Source organism: Phoenix dactylifera, unplaced genomic scaffold, assembly GCF_009389715.1.
Source record: "Phoenix dactylifera cultivar Barhee BC4 unplaced genomic scaffold, palm_55x_up_171113_PBpolish2nd_filt_p 000771F, whole genome shotgun sequence".
In the NCBI taxonomy this organism is placed as follows: domain Eukaryota; kingdom Viridiplantae; phylum Streptophyta; class Magnoliopsida; order Arecales; family Arecaceae; genus Phoenix; species Phoenix dactylifera.
This window is the reverse complement of record NW_024068142.1, coordinates 186,995-201,081: the sequence shown is the minus strand read 5'-3', so window position 1 is coordinate 201,081 and position 14,087 is coordinate 186,995. Positions and strand designations below refer to the sequence as shown.

At 40.5% G+C, this 14,087-nt stretch overlaps 1 protein-coding gene across 1 annotated transcript; it reads left to right on the top strand.

Moving 5' to 3' along the window:
- Window positions 1-8,483: 8,483 nt before the first annotated feature.
- Window positions 8,484-10,822, top strand: LOC120107125 (BURP domain-containing protein 12-like). Its single transcript, XM_039120293.1, has one exon. The coding sequence runs from the start codon at window positions 8,544-8,546 to the stop codon at window positions 10,449-10,451; it is 1,908 nt and encodes a 635-aa protein (XP_038976221.1). The 5' UTR covers window positions 8,484-8,543; the 3' UTR covers window positions 10,452-10,822.
- Window positions 10,823-14,087: the final 3,265 nt, after the last annotated feature.

Genomic DNA, 14,087 nt, shown 5'->3' with positions numbered 1-14,087 from the left:
AAGATTTAGCTGTATCCGTGAAACAGCTGGGTTGCCGTTGATTGCCCTGAAAAAATTGACTGGGTTGATTGTGAGCCTAAGTAGAACGATCGGTATAGGTTTTAGTTGATTCTCTGGAAAAAAAAAATCAACTAGATTGATTGTGATCCTGTATAAAACAATCGGGTTGTAATATAGGATAGATATAGTAAAATTTTCAAGAAAAAAAGTCTTGGGGAGTAGACGTAAGTGCAAAGTTGGCGCTGAACCACTATAAATCTTGTGTATTTATATTGCTTGTGTTGCATATATTCACTTTTTGCATATCTACTTATTACTCTTCTGTTGGAATTAATAATCATCTGTTAAGTTTTTTATTCCACTGTATTATTAAAAAGTTTTTGAAAAATCTAATTCACCCTCCTTTTTGGATGTATAGCTGGATAATATTAACCGATGATGAGAATGTGTAAACTTGAGATCTCTCCCAAATAATATTTTAGAGAAACAAATAGGTTCATCTGATAAAATAAGAAACATTTCAACGCCTCCCATTAAAATAAACATTAATGCTGACTAGGTTTTAAAACCAAACTCATGTTCAACTTCCTAGAACCGAGATTGTCGACTAGTTGTGCTCTCCTTAGCTTTTTTTCTCATTTTACTCTTTTTTTTTGAAGAAAATGAGACCCATTGATATTTTCACCGATCCTAATACAAATCCGATACGAGGGAGGTGTGTTAGTAATTTTTTATTCAAGCCCTAGACTAGCTCCTTCTCCTACCAACAGGGGCCACCTCCTTTTTATGCATGAATCTCCTTATATCTCCTCTCTTGGACACCAAACTTCTAGCAATCGTTTAATTGTCTCTCCATCAAAAGAGAGACTATTGAACTAAATGTCAACAAAATCGTAGTATTGTTGCATTTGCATAAGTCTTATATATACCATAAGGTAATAGCTTTAGTGTTCATAGGTCACAACTAGTACAGCTGCCATGTGGTGATGCATCTTGGCCCATCCAAATCAAATATTCAGACAAGATTGTCCAACCATCGACAGAAACAAAGTTGTATCCTACTGCTTAAACAAAATTCATGAATTATGCATCTTGGTCCTCGTAGGCCAACTATTCCGACAACAATGTCCAAGCTTGATCGAAACAAATTTTTTATCCTACTGAAGAAGAAGAAGAAGATGGAGAAGAAGGAGGAGAAGAAGAAACTCAATTTCATCGTAGATACGATATGCACTTAGGCACATAATTAGTTGTGTTTTTGTTTTCCATATCACTTCGGCCCTTTTTGAGGTGGGCTTTGGATTTGGGCCGTCACAAGTATGGGCTTTTCTATGACACAGAGAACTAGAATCCTCAAGTAACCTAGTTTTATAAACATAACATGGATTATTTTTTAAAACCATTGCATAAATCAAACACCTTAAGCCATGGATTTCGGTTAGGTTTGGAATCAGAGAGAGGGAGAGAGAGAGATTGCTAGAACTATTTGTTGAATTCATAAAGGCATCACCTCTTTTGCTAAAAAATAAAGCCATCATATCGGTTATGGGAATGGGTTAGGCAAAGCCTGTCCTCTTTCATTAAAATCACGCCCGTTGCATTGCTCACGGCTTGATCATCTACACAATGCTAGCTGCATCCAAATACCTTTCTTAAGGCTTGAGGTTAAAGCAAAATAGAGAAAAGAAATAACTAGTTTAGTAGCCGTTGAGACAGAGGATCAGATACATGGCGTGAGCTTGTAATGGGTGATCCTTGCAAGTAGTTTTTTTATCACACGGAATCCTTGTGGGAATCTGCTGAATATGAGAGATGGATGGGTTCGATTCCTGTTGGTATCGTCCCCGATTCCTTTTGGTATTGTCTCCCGAGTGATGTTATGAGTATAGGATATAAGGTGCGAATTGGTCCCTTCTACTTTTTCTGAAAAAAAAAAAAGAAGAGAAAAAGGTTATAGAAGAAATGGAGTTATCGAAGGTCATAACAAAGATTCCAAGTGGGCCAAAGTTCCGATCAAATTTATGGATCCAAAATAGATAGAACCCCACTCTATGAACCTACATTTTAATGGTGCATTTTGTTGCCATTCCGACCCATAAAATGGCACGTCAACGTCTTGCATGTGAAACCTAGTTAGTATAGAGTGGGGAGAGTTGGGCTATAAAAAAAGAAGAAAATATTCAATTAATTAAACATATAAAATTCGGATCGCGGTCGTCCCTCATTACAAAATAACTAAATAAAATGAAGAAAAGGCACAAACGAAGAGGTCAAATCATTTATTATCCGCGGACCAAGAAGGTCCCCAAATGAGAACAGAAAAAAATAATAATAAGAAAAGGAAAAATAAACGTACGCTCACATGCACCAAGACGGCAAGGCAATGGAAGGAACTCCTCCAAACATTCTTTTTGAATTCATTCCGGCGGGTCTTTCTCCGGTGCCTTCAAATGAAAGGTTTCTGAATTGGATCGTTTTTTTTACTGCTCCCCAGTTTGATGAGATTCTCTAAACTTGTCATGCATTTTTGGACTCTCATGGTGGTGCTCATATGAAATTAGTGTAAGCCCTCTATGTACCCAAAAAAAAAAAAAAAAGCAAAGGAAAAAAAAAAAATTCAAACAGCCTTCCGTTTTCATGAGTTCTGACTTGTGACTTCTAACTGCTCCTGTACGTCTTCCACTGAATGCAACGCCAAGAGGAGTAGAGCTGTTCTGGTTGCAGCGTTGTTTATCTATATATATGTTTATATGTTGTTCTCTTGTCATCGGAGAGGACAAACTTTGTTTAGGTGTGGGCTATTAAACAAGTTGGCATTTTGTCTTTCTCCAATGGTTACCATTGTCCACAGTAACTCCATGGCGGATGCTGGAAAAAATTACGACATTAGTTAACAAACTCAACAAAGTAGCTGGGGGGAGAGCTTCATGTACCTAAATAGTTGCTATAAGAGTTTTCGAGTAAGGTTAATTTAGGGAAGTAATCTTGCTTGGTTCAACTATCCAAGATTATTTGCACTCAAATTAGGTGGTACACTCAAAGCAATGTTATTTTGGTGCTTCCTCGAGTAACATGAGGCCCATCTACCACCACCATAGCTTTATCTTTTTTGCAAATGGTATGAATGGGCCCAGGAGGTCTTGAGGCCTTCCTATAACTGCAGTATATTCATATCCTTTGTACTATGTTTTCTAAAGTTACTTGTTGTATCGAGATTTATTACCTCATTATTAAGCATCATTAACATTATATATACGAACCGTATAGACAGCTACGAGGATAGATGGTTTTGATGGTTTCACTTTTCAGTATTTTTGTTACCTTTGATCATCTCTCTCTCACACACACACACAAACATGCATGCACGCGCACACACATTCATACACGGATATAATTAAGTTGAGTTTTTGGAATTTCAAATATGGATCAGCCTAAATTCGAACCTATTTTGCGTTTAAATTCCAAACCAAAATCCAACCAAATAAATTATCAAACTCATTTTCTAGAACCAAAATCTGATTTTGGATCAGTTAGCAGGCAATAACAGTCTCGAGTTTCCTTTTGTACATGCAGCATATATCTATTTTGTGAAACATGCTGCAGTCTCTCTCTCTCTCTCTCTCTCGCACGCACGCACTCTCTCTCTCTCGCACGCACGCACGCATGCTGCATCTATTTGTTTCTGACTTCGATCTTACATATTATAGAGACTTGTTCTTTCTGATGTAATTCATGGTCATTATGATACTAATTCTTATATAGATATTCAGTTCTGGTTTCTCCTTATTCTCTTCTCTTTCCTTTTTCCATGCACCATTGTTATAGTATTGTTACTAGTTATCCAAGACCATTGCATGTGTTTGCTAATGTTAGTGGATCGACGTGACTAACATATCCAAGACTGTATCATCACAGCCATATTTCGCCTATATAACAACAGATGACAGCAATAAGCCAATAACAGCAAAATAATAACGTGATTTTATCTGGACATAACAAATAACAAACTCCAAAAATCAACAAAAAGAAGTGAATTAATTAATTAACTTTTGAGACTCTGACAATGCCATATAAGCTTTTATGGCCATTAAAGGTAGGGTCACTATCTTTGCGGCTAGGTTTTTCATTATTATTAGATCGTAGTAAACTTTGTGAGCGTCATATATGTGCTTCCCGTTACCCAGAGAGGTCGCTATCTTTTTATTTGATTCTTCTTCATCCCATCCTTAATTTTTCTGCTATCTTTTCATCTTCTTCGATATATTCCATTCCTTCCTCTCTTCAATCCATCGCGAACCCATTCACTTCTTCATCATAAAGCATGGCTTCAGATTCCTCTACATTTCTCTCGTCTTTTTCCATGGCAAACATTACCAATCACATTTGTGCAGAACTCGATTCAAAAAATTATTTGCTGTGGTATATGTAATCGATTTAAACCTCTTCTCTTCAGCAATATGCATTATTTTATCTTTGGCTGCCTCTTTCCATTGGCCAATTAAATAACTAGATGTAAAGAACTCTTTCCTGCATGACACTTCCATAAAAGAGGTATATATGTCACAACCACCTAATTTTAAAGATCACTCTGATGCTAATTAAATAGAGCAAGTGATTATATAATACATTAAATTACTTATGGAAACTCTTGGCGTTTTCAATATTATATGTAATATACCAACCCTAGTTAGGATTTGCATCGACCATTCTAACATAGCCTCCGTTGTTTCAAAACTAATTTTTGTACTTCAACTTTAGTAGTAGAATGTTATTAAAATTTCAGCTTGAACCATGGTTCAGCATCATCGATAAATAAAAATTTTTGCTGCTCAACCACGTCCTAGGTTATAGGCATAGCTAGGCTGAAGCCTCGTACGAAAAAACTTCATGATTTCAGCAAGGATTCTCCTTGCGTCCAACTACCTTTTATCATTTTGGTGTCAAACTTTTGGAAGCGCCCCTGACGTTAAAAAGTTCCGCAGGCTAAAAGGCTACTTCTAGGAGGGACTCTGGACCAAGCTCCAAAGCCTCCAATGGAAACGGAAAGAAGAGTGGGGTCGCCAAAATAATAAAAAGTTCTGCAAGATATAAAAATTTTTTTTCCGAAAAAGATTAACTCCATCTCATCAAATATCCAACTCAATCTGATTGAATGGTAAGAATTTTAGCCACAAGGGATGATAAAATGCATCCTGAATTCGATTCAAATATATATAATTTTATATTTTTTTCAAAACTAAAAAAATTAATTTATATATATATATATATTTATAATTTTATCCGATCTGATTTCTCCAATAAATTTTATTTAACTTTATTTATCCCATCCATTTCCGTCGTGTATTCCTTGAAGTATGGAACTAATACAGATAATAGCCTATTCCATCCATATCTGAATAGTTACCATCGGTACCTAGCATACAGATGATAGCCTATCCCATCCATACCTGAATAGTTACTATCCGTGCCTAGCAGTCGGCTTTCTTGCATTGACCCGTTGTTACTTGGTTTGGGAGCTACGCGTTTTGCATGGTTTCTTTGTTCTCTGCCGTTGCCCTGCCATGTCCCTGGAGGAAATAAATGTGGCTGGTGTATGATTCCGGTCTCATGGTGAATAGTGGAACCAATTGATGATTTGAGGGCTTTCTATCAATACTTTAAAAGTCACTTCACAGAACCTCTCATGATAGAATGATGGGCATGAAAGGAAACAAAGGGTTGCAAGCAATAAATTCAGAATATATTTAGCTGGTGCCAGGAATGAATTGAAATGAAAGTTATTCATTTTTATTTTTATTTTAGAGTCCAACTCTTTCTGGTCAAATGTGTCTTTAATGCATTTATATCCAATATCTGCTGGCTTACCTAGGAAGAATGCCATTTCATATTAAATGGAGCAAGTAATAACTCCCCTCTCTTCCCGTTGGAAAAAGTTACCCCTCCACACTTCGGAGCTTCAACAGTCATATGGAGGTAGAGGTAAATAATGATTCAACTGTTTGTTTTGGTTGTTACTTCTTATTGGAGGATATGGCTGTGTGGCGGTCGAAGCCGCACGGTGAATCAAGCACACCGTATCAGGCAACGTCGTCCACGGTAAAGTAGACTGTCCAATGGGCGAGCATCAACGCTCGTAGAGCAACCCGCAAATAAGCCGTCAAAATATTCACCCGTCCGTATATAAAATTCTATACGAACAGGACCCCTTTAGGCTCCCTATTATCCACTATTAGGGCTTTAGGGGGCATTTGGTATGAGATAATCATCTTAAGATAAAAAATAATATACAAAAATAATATAGATGCAAGCGATGAAACCATCATTTTTAGTTACATCATAGTGATGATACATGATAGTGATTCCAAATTACTTCTACTCTTCAAATTACCGCTTAACCTAGTGATAGAAAATCCATCTTTAAAGTCGAGTATCCATGATAATCCTACGGTGGTGATTTTGGGATGAAATTTAGGAGCAAAAATGCCCCTCAATCCAATAAAAAAAATAGTATATCAATATACTAATATATTATATCTACATTATATTATATTGATATCATATATATTATATATATATATATGATATATTATTATAATGTTGTCATATTATTCGATTATAATTTTAAATTATAATAGAAAAATATTATTGTACTTTATATAATTTTATAATAATTATTATATAATGACATATTATTATACTGCATATAATTATTATACATATTTATATTATGAAATTATTTAATATATTACTTATATTTTTCTTATTTTCTTAAATAAAATAAATATTAGTATTAAAATAATAGCATATTATTATAAAATAAAAATATTAATTATATGATAATAACTAATGTAATTTTATACAATTAATAATTTATAGGATTAATAAATATATTTTTATGGAACATATTAATAACTATTTAATAATTTATTATAATATATTTTATATGATGAATAAATATATTTTTGTAAAATATATTATGGATAGTTTTGGTATTATATAGTCAGTGATTTTGGATTTTCATGAAATACTAAAAAGTTAACACATAAATACTCAAGAATCTTTAATCACTGAAAAATAGCATACTAAATACGGTGATCTTGGATCATCGAGAATCAGATTACCCCAAAATAAGGATCACCAGTGATCTAAGATCACTATGCTAATCACATTTAGGTTATCAAACGCCATCTTAAAGATCTTCCAAACATTCCTCGACAATAAAAAGGACATCATCGTTCGCATGTATATTTTCTTATAAGTGGGTTTCGATTATGGCTCCTTAGGGATAGCGAAGTAAAGCATCTGCTAAATAGCAGCGAGCAGCGGATTCCATCTCCACTCGTCAGCACTGCCTACTCAGCTCACAGACCACCATGTAAAAAGAGCAATAGAGATCCATGAGGAAGACATGTGGACCTATTTGGACAGTTCCACCTTAAAATGAGCAAACATCCATGCTAGAAAATTATCCTCTACCCTTAAAATCTATTTTTTGTTTTGGTAACAACCCTTAAAATCCATTTTGTTAATAATTACCCTCCCTTGAAACATTGACCGGCTTTGTACCTTTTTTTTATATATGAATATCCTCTTAAATATTCAAATTTGTGTTAATACCTTCCTAAAATTAATATTTACATTCATACACTCATAAAACAGTATTCTTGCATAAATGCCCTTAACATAATGATTCTACGGATATTGTTAGCCAAAATCATATTTATTTAAGTAAAAATTAATTAAAATTATGAAATTACTATCGTATCTCTAAAGCCCACAGAGTGTGTGGGCTGATGAGGAATAAGGATATGTTCTCTTGAACAACTAGATCGCCATGCTATATTCAGAATAGTTATGGGGAAGAAGCCCGTCTGTTGTTTAGGAAAATGCTTGACGCCACGCATCTTCAGCGTCATGCAAGGCCCATGCCCTCAAAGTTTGCAATAAAAAAGGTGTTGCAGGTGATATCAGAAAACACTTCCCCTTATATCATGTTATTTGGTGTTCGTGTTGAATTGGGACACAGCAAAACCATCATGACGTTGAAGGGGAACAAAAGTTTTTCATTTTCTAACAAAGTGAAAGGATGTTGGTAGGAGATAGCGGAAACAGCAATAGGAAGCAGAAGGGGAGGCCCAGCGATCAAAAGGTAATTTCATAATTCTAACGGTGTCCACGATCCATTATGCCCGGATATAAGAATATGGTTATAAATATTAATTTTAGAAGAATATTCATGAACTTTGAAAATTTAGAAAAATATTCACACAAAAAACCAAAAAAAAAACATAGACTCACTAATACTATATTAACATAATCATATTCTAAACAAATTACTCCAAATCACAACCAAACATCATAATCATAACTGAAAAGTCTTAATAATATATATAAACCGAGATTAAACGGACTAAAACGCACCAAAGCACAAGGATCAAAGAGGCCGCTCTATTCCGCGAATCTATTAAGTCTCCCCGCCTCTACTCATTTCGCAACACACCACCGATAGCGCTCACCGAACGCATTCCATCCTTCACTCTCCAATGGCCACTCCTCCCCGCTTCCTCTTCCTCTTCCTCGTCCTCTTCCTCCTTCCATTCTCCCTCGTGGCGACGGCAGACAACTCCACGTCCGCCAAAACCGCCACCCCGAATCCGTTCACCGCCAAAGCCGCGCTCATCCGGTACTGGAACCGCAAAGTCCCCAACGGTCGCCCCCTCCCGGCCTTCCTCGTTTCCAAACTCTCCCCCCTCTCCGCCCTTGACACCGCCTCCTTCTCCTCCCTCGCCGCCTCCGGCGGCGGAGCCGCTCTCTCCCCCCGCCTCCCTGACCTCTGCGCCGCCGCCCGCCTCCTCTGCTCCCCCTCCCTCTCCTCGTCCAACGCTTCCCACCCCTCCGATTCCGCCTTCGCCGGTTACTCCAACTCCAACTTCTCCAACTACGGCGCCGACCGCGCCGGCGGCGCCGACTCCTTCAAGAACTATTCGGCCTCCGAGAACTCCCCCATCGACACCTTCCGCCGCTACAGCCGCGACTCCGTCGGCCACGACGACTCCTTCGCCCTCTACCAGCCCGACGGAAACATCGACACCGCGAATTTCACCAGCTACGCCACCGCCGCCACTGGTGGCGCAGGCGACTTCTCCTCCTACGCCCACGAAGGCAATGTCCCTGACTTAAAGTTCACCAACTACGAGGCCGACGCCAACGGCCGCGTCCAGAAGTTCTCTAGCTACTCCGACGACACGAACTCCGGCGGCCAGTCCTTCGCCGGCTACGGCAAGCACGGCAACGGCATCCCCCTCTCCTTCACCAGCTACGGCAGCAACTCCAATGTCATGAATTCCGATTTCAACAACTACGGCGAGGACGGCAATGGCGCCAACGATACCTTCACCAACTACGGCCAAAATGGCAACGTGCCGGAGAACAATTTCCGGTCGTACGGCGGCGCCGGCAACGCTGCATCGGAGAAATTCTCCAACTACCGCGACCAAGCCAATGTCGGCGACGACAGCTTCACCTCCTACGCCAAAGAGGACAACGCCGGCGCCGCCGATTTTAAGAACTACGGCAACTCCTTCAACCAAGGCACCGACTCCTTCAAAGGCTACGGCCAGGGGTCCATCAACTTCACGATCACGTTCGGATCCTACTACGGCGATAACACCACCTTCAAGGCCTACGCCAAGACCGGGATCATCGGCCTCAACGGCTACCACAACTCCTCCACGTTCCCATCCTCCGCCGCAGCGGCGTTGAAGGCTCGGCGGAGGCCGACGAGCCGGTGGGTGGTGGAGCCGGGGAAGTTCTTCCGTGAAAGCGAACTCAAAAAGGGTACGGTGATGCCGATGCCGGACATCAGTGACAGGATGCCGGCGAGGTCGTTCCTCCCTCGGTCGATCGCCGGGCGAATCCCGTTCTCCGCCGCCGAGGTCCAACGGGTGTTCAATATGCCGGCGGACACGGCGCTGGGGAAGGCGGCGGCGGACACGGTGGCGGAGTGCGAGCGGCCGCCGAGCCGCGGCGAGACGAAGCGGTGCGCGACGTCGGCGGAGGACGTGATCGACTTCGCGGTGAGCGTTCTCGGGAACAACGTTGTGGTGCGGAGCACCGAGAACACCCATGGGTCCAAAGGAAGCATTCTCATAGGAGAGGTGAAGGGGGTGAACGGCGGCAGCGTTACCAAATCGGTGTCGTGCCACCAGAGCCTGTTCCCGTATCTGGTGTACTACTGCCACTCGGTGCCGAAGGTGAGGGTATACCAGGCGGAGATCCTGACCGTCAAAACCAAGGAGAAGATCAATCACGGCGTTGCCATCTGTCACGTGGACACGTCTGATTGGAGTCCTGCACATGGGGCGTTTGTGGCACTGGGCCCCGGGCCAGGGAAGATAGAGGTGTGCCACTGGATCTTCAAGGGGGACATGACATGGACGGTCGCTGATTGATCCCACGCTGTCCGGGTGGGTCCCTGATTAGGTAGCGAAAGAGAATAAGGGGGACTTCGATTCTTTGGATGTTGAGTCGAGCGGAGTGAGTTGGAAATTGGGGCGCTGTTGGTTTTAAATGTAAATCCCGCCCAAAATAGTAGTTTCTTAGCCGTTGGTTATGAAAAGGTTTGTGACTTTTTATTCGTTATTATCCTTGACGTGCTCTAATACCGGACAGGAGTCTTGTAAGACCTTAATCTATTTATGATACAGTAATATTTCAACGCTTAGGTGAAGCATTAAACGACATTTAGTCACGTCTCACTAAACATGTGTCCCGGTCTTGAAGGCTGTGGTTTGTTTAGTGAGATCATATCTTTCGCATGTTGTGTCATGCAAAGGTTGTCGGATTTATTACTTGCACGTATAATTAAGTTGAGGGCTTCGAGCTTGCATAATTTAGGGTGAAAGGGCAGGAGAGAAGTTTTTCTTTTGGTAAGAATTCAGAATTATTTTTATCAACGATCGTGACTTTTAATTGAGTTGGAAGGAGACAGGGGACGGGGATTGCCGGCGGTGGAGATCTCTCTGCACGCAGAATTGAATTGTAATATGAAGTACTTTCTTTTCTTTTCTCTCTCAATTGAAGAATTTTGGCCTAGTGTTTGGTCACACATTTGATTCCTAGTCAAAAATTTTACGTTGGAAATGCTATTATGACAACATGCAAATTCCAAGATCGCCATCATGCATGGCTCTCCACTCTTCTAACGAAACTTTCAGCTTATGGAATTAATGGCCCGTCATGCGAGGTTATGACTTTACGTCCTTTCATGGATCTGTCAACCTGTTTGAAGTCACTTTACCATTTTCTCGTGGATCTCTCACATTGTTCAGTGAGTAAATGTTGTTGTCCGCTGAGAGCTGGCTCAGTGGTTGGTAGAATGTCATTGTTCTGGGAAAGGATTTTAATTAAGGTGAAGGTGAGCCCATCCCAAAGATCATTATCTGAATCTAATGACAAAGTATGGGTCCATGATGATATGAGAGATGAGAAAACATCTTGAGGATGGGGACACGCCTTGTCCTCGAAACAGGGGGCTGGTGGTCCGTGGAGGAATAGTGTTAATTTAGCAGGGGTCTAAGTCTAGCAATTGAAACAACTAATCGTGCACCATTGCATGCGATTAGCTCCAAGCCATGCTCGGCCCAAATTAAACCAAGTTGGTACCTGATGCCAAGAACTTCGTTGGAATGGGTCTAGTGTAGTATTTCAAGCAAATAAGACCCACTTAGGGCTTAAATGCAACTTAAAAAGTGACCTGACCTGGTAGCCACCCCGACGGGCGAGTTTAGGGGTCAGTTGGGTGGATGAATTAGATATTGCTAGGAAAGCACCGCAATATTGAATGCAACTTTCAAAGAGAGGCCCACAAATGATGTTGCGAATAGTATCTGTAGGAAGGGAGACCTATAAACTCCTGGTTTGAAGGGCGAGCACTGAATTGGACAGTACAAAGGTGGATACGAAAAAGAAAATAGTTTGGTGGGCACCGAATTCATGACAGGCCTTTCAGACAGACCAGGTGCTCCCACCTTTTCAGGCAATCCAGGTGCATATAGCTGGCTCCCTCCTTCTCTGAATCTGAACACAGAGACTGGGGAGATCAAACTAACTCCTCATTCCAATATTTCATTCAAATCCGAGTCTATCGGAAAGAACTTACTTTGCATCTGTTTTTTTCACACACACACACACACGCAAAAATGGAAATGCAACCGAATGGCTCCCCTGGGATATGATCCCCGTCCATTCTAATGTAATGAAAGCCTCCACCATCGCTGCCGACCTCAAAGCAAAAGTAGTTTTGCCTCGTCATTGATGTTTTTTCAAAACATTCATGCATGGGAATAGCATGCATGTTCTTGATTGATTATAGGCTCTTTTGATGTATATAAACTCTTGCTGACAATATCACAGGCTTTGCTAGTCTAGTCTCATTCATCATATTTAAACCAGCTATCTTTAACTCAGCTTTAGCACTTTGTCTTTGAACTAAGCACTTTTTTCTCTGTTTCTTTTGCTTTCCATACCTTTCTTTTATGTCTTGGATTCCAGCAAGCGAATAAAACGTAGTCATGGATCTATACACTAGGCAAAAGTCATGACATACTAACCCTTTATCCCCATGCAAGAGCTTTATCCAAACATGCCCGATTGAAAGTTAAAGCATGTGGGATAATTCCTGCAGCGATGTGGGCAATCTTAAGATTCTCAAACTATCCTGACATTAACCAACCATGGGTAAGTTATGAGTATCTTGCATTCTTTTAGCAACTTATTTAGGAATTGGATTGCGAAACTTTACCCAGCTGCTACGTTCAGACAAGAATATTTACCTGCTTTGACGCAAAAAAGGCTGATATTCTACAATATTAAGTGTCATGCATTAAGAGAATAGGGCAGTAGGACCAATTCCACATGCTGCATGCGTTGTCTTGGAACAGTTGGTGAAACATCGAGTACTCCTCATGGCTCGGTGGACACACTGTGACAGCATGCGTACCGACCCACGCTAACAGGTGATCATTATGAACGTTAAAAAGGAAACAGTCTCTAATGCCCGAAAAGGTCATCGTCATCCTAATAATTTCATCGGAGAACATAGAGCGAGAAGCATGCAAAGGAAAAAAAAAAGGCCAGAGTGGAAGGCAGGATAAGTATGGAATGTACATGGGGTATCATCTCTCTCTCTCTCTCTCTCTAATTATTGGGAGAACATGTGCTAACTCGGACATTGAAAGATATACCCATAGGTAGCACGCAAGTTCATCACTCATTCAAGTATTTAACTGCACTGGTTGGTATTAGTTGAAGAGCATATTAGCTCCTTCCCTTTGGCTCATATAAAGCTGATCTTTGTGAGGAGTCAAGAGGGTAAAGAAAGAGATAAGGAAGTTCTTTCAAGATGCCATGCCTGATGGGAAAGAAAGACATTCCTTAGATGTCGAAACTTGCTTTCTTGAAGGGTATTTGAATGCAAGGTGGGTCATATACTAGGCTCACCACAAAGGACAAGAGTACAGAGGCTCCCCATGCTTTTTTCCGGACTTTAGTTGAAGACTGGAGTGGAGAGAAATCACTCTGGTGGTCATGATTGCTAAATTGTCGAATAATGAGTACACAAATGGATATTTGAAGTAATAGCAGATAATGGAGTACTTGATCGCAAGAAACCAGCATAACTATGGGTAAAGTAAGAACAGTTCGATAGAGATAATTATGGTCTGCTGCTGGAAGAAGCGTGGATGCAGCTTCTAGTTTTTATCCGTATCTTCGCAGAAGTTGAGGTGGCCAAGACTTGATCAAGTATTGATGTTGCATAGGAGAATGACAGCCCATGTTACCTCAAAGCAATTTGACATGACTATGACTTATCACCTCTACTCATAAAGTAATGGTACGTACCTTAAAATTCACGCTAACCAGCAAGCCTTGTCTCATATTATATAGAGTATGCTTCATGGATTCAAGCACCATACAAGAACATCCTCAGGTAGCCCGCGAGGGCCATATAAAACGATAAAGGGCATGTCAAAATTCGTGAGGAGGACGAAGGAAGGGGGTAGCAACAACTCAAACAGCGTAGCTCC

What these genes read in the sequence shown, in the direction of transcription:
- LOC120107125 (XM_039120293.1), top strand. Translation starts at nt 8,544, where the DNA reads ATGGCCACTCCTCCCCGCTTCCTCTTCCTCTTCCTCGTCCTCTTCCTC.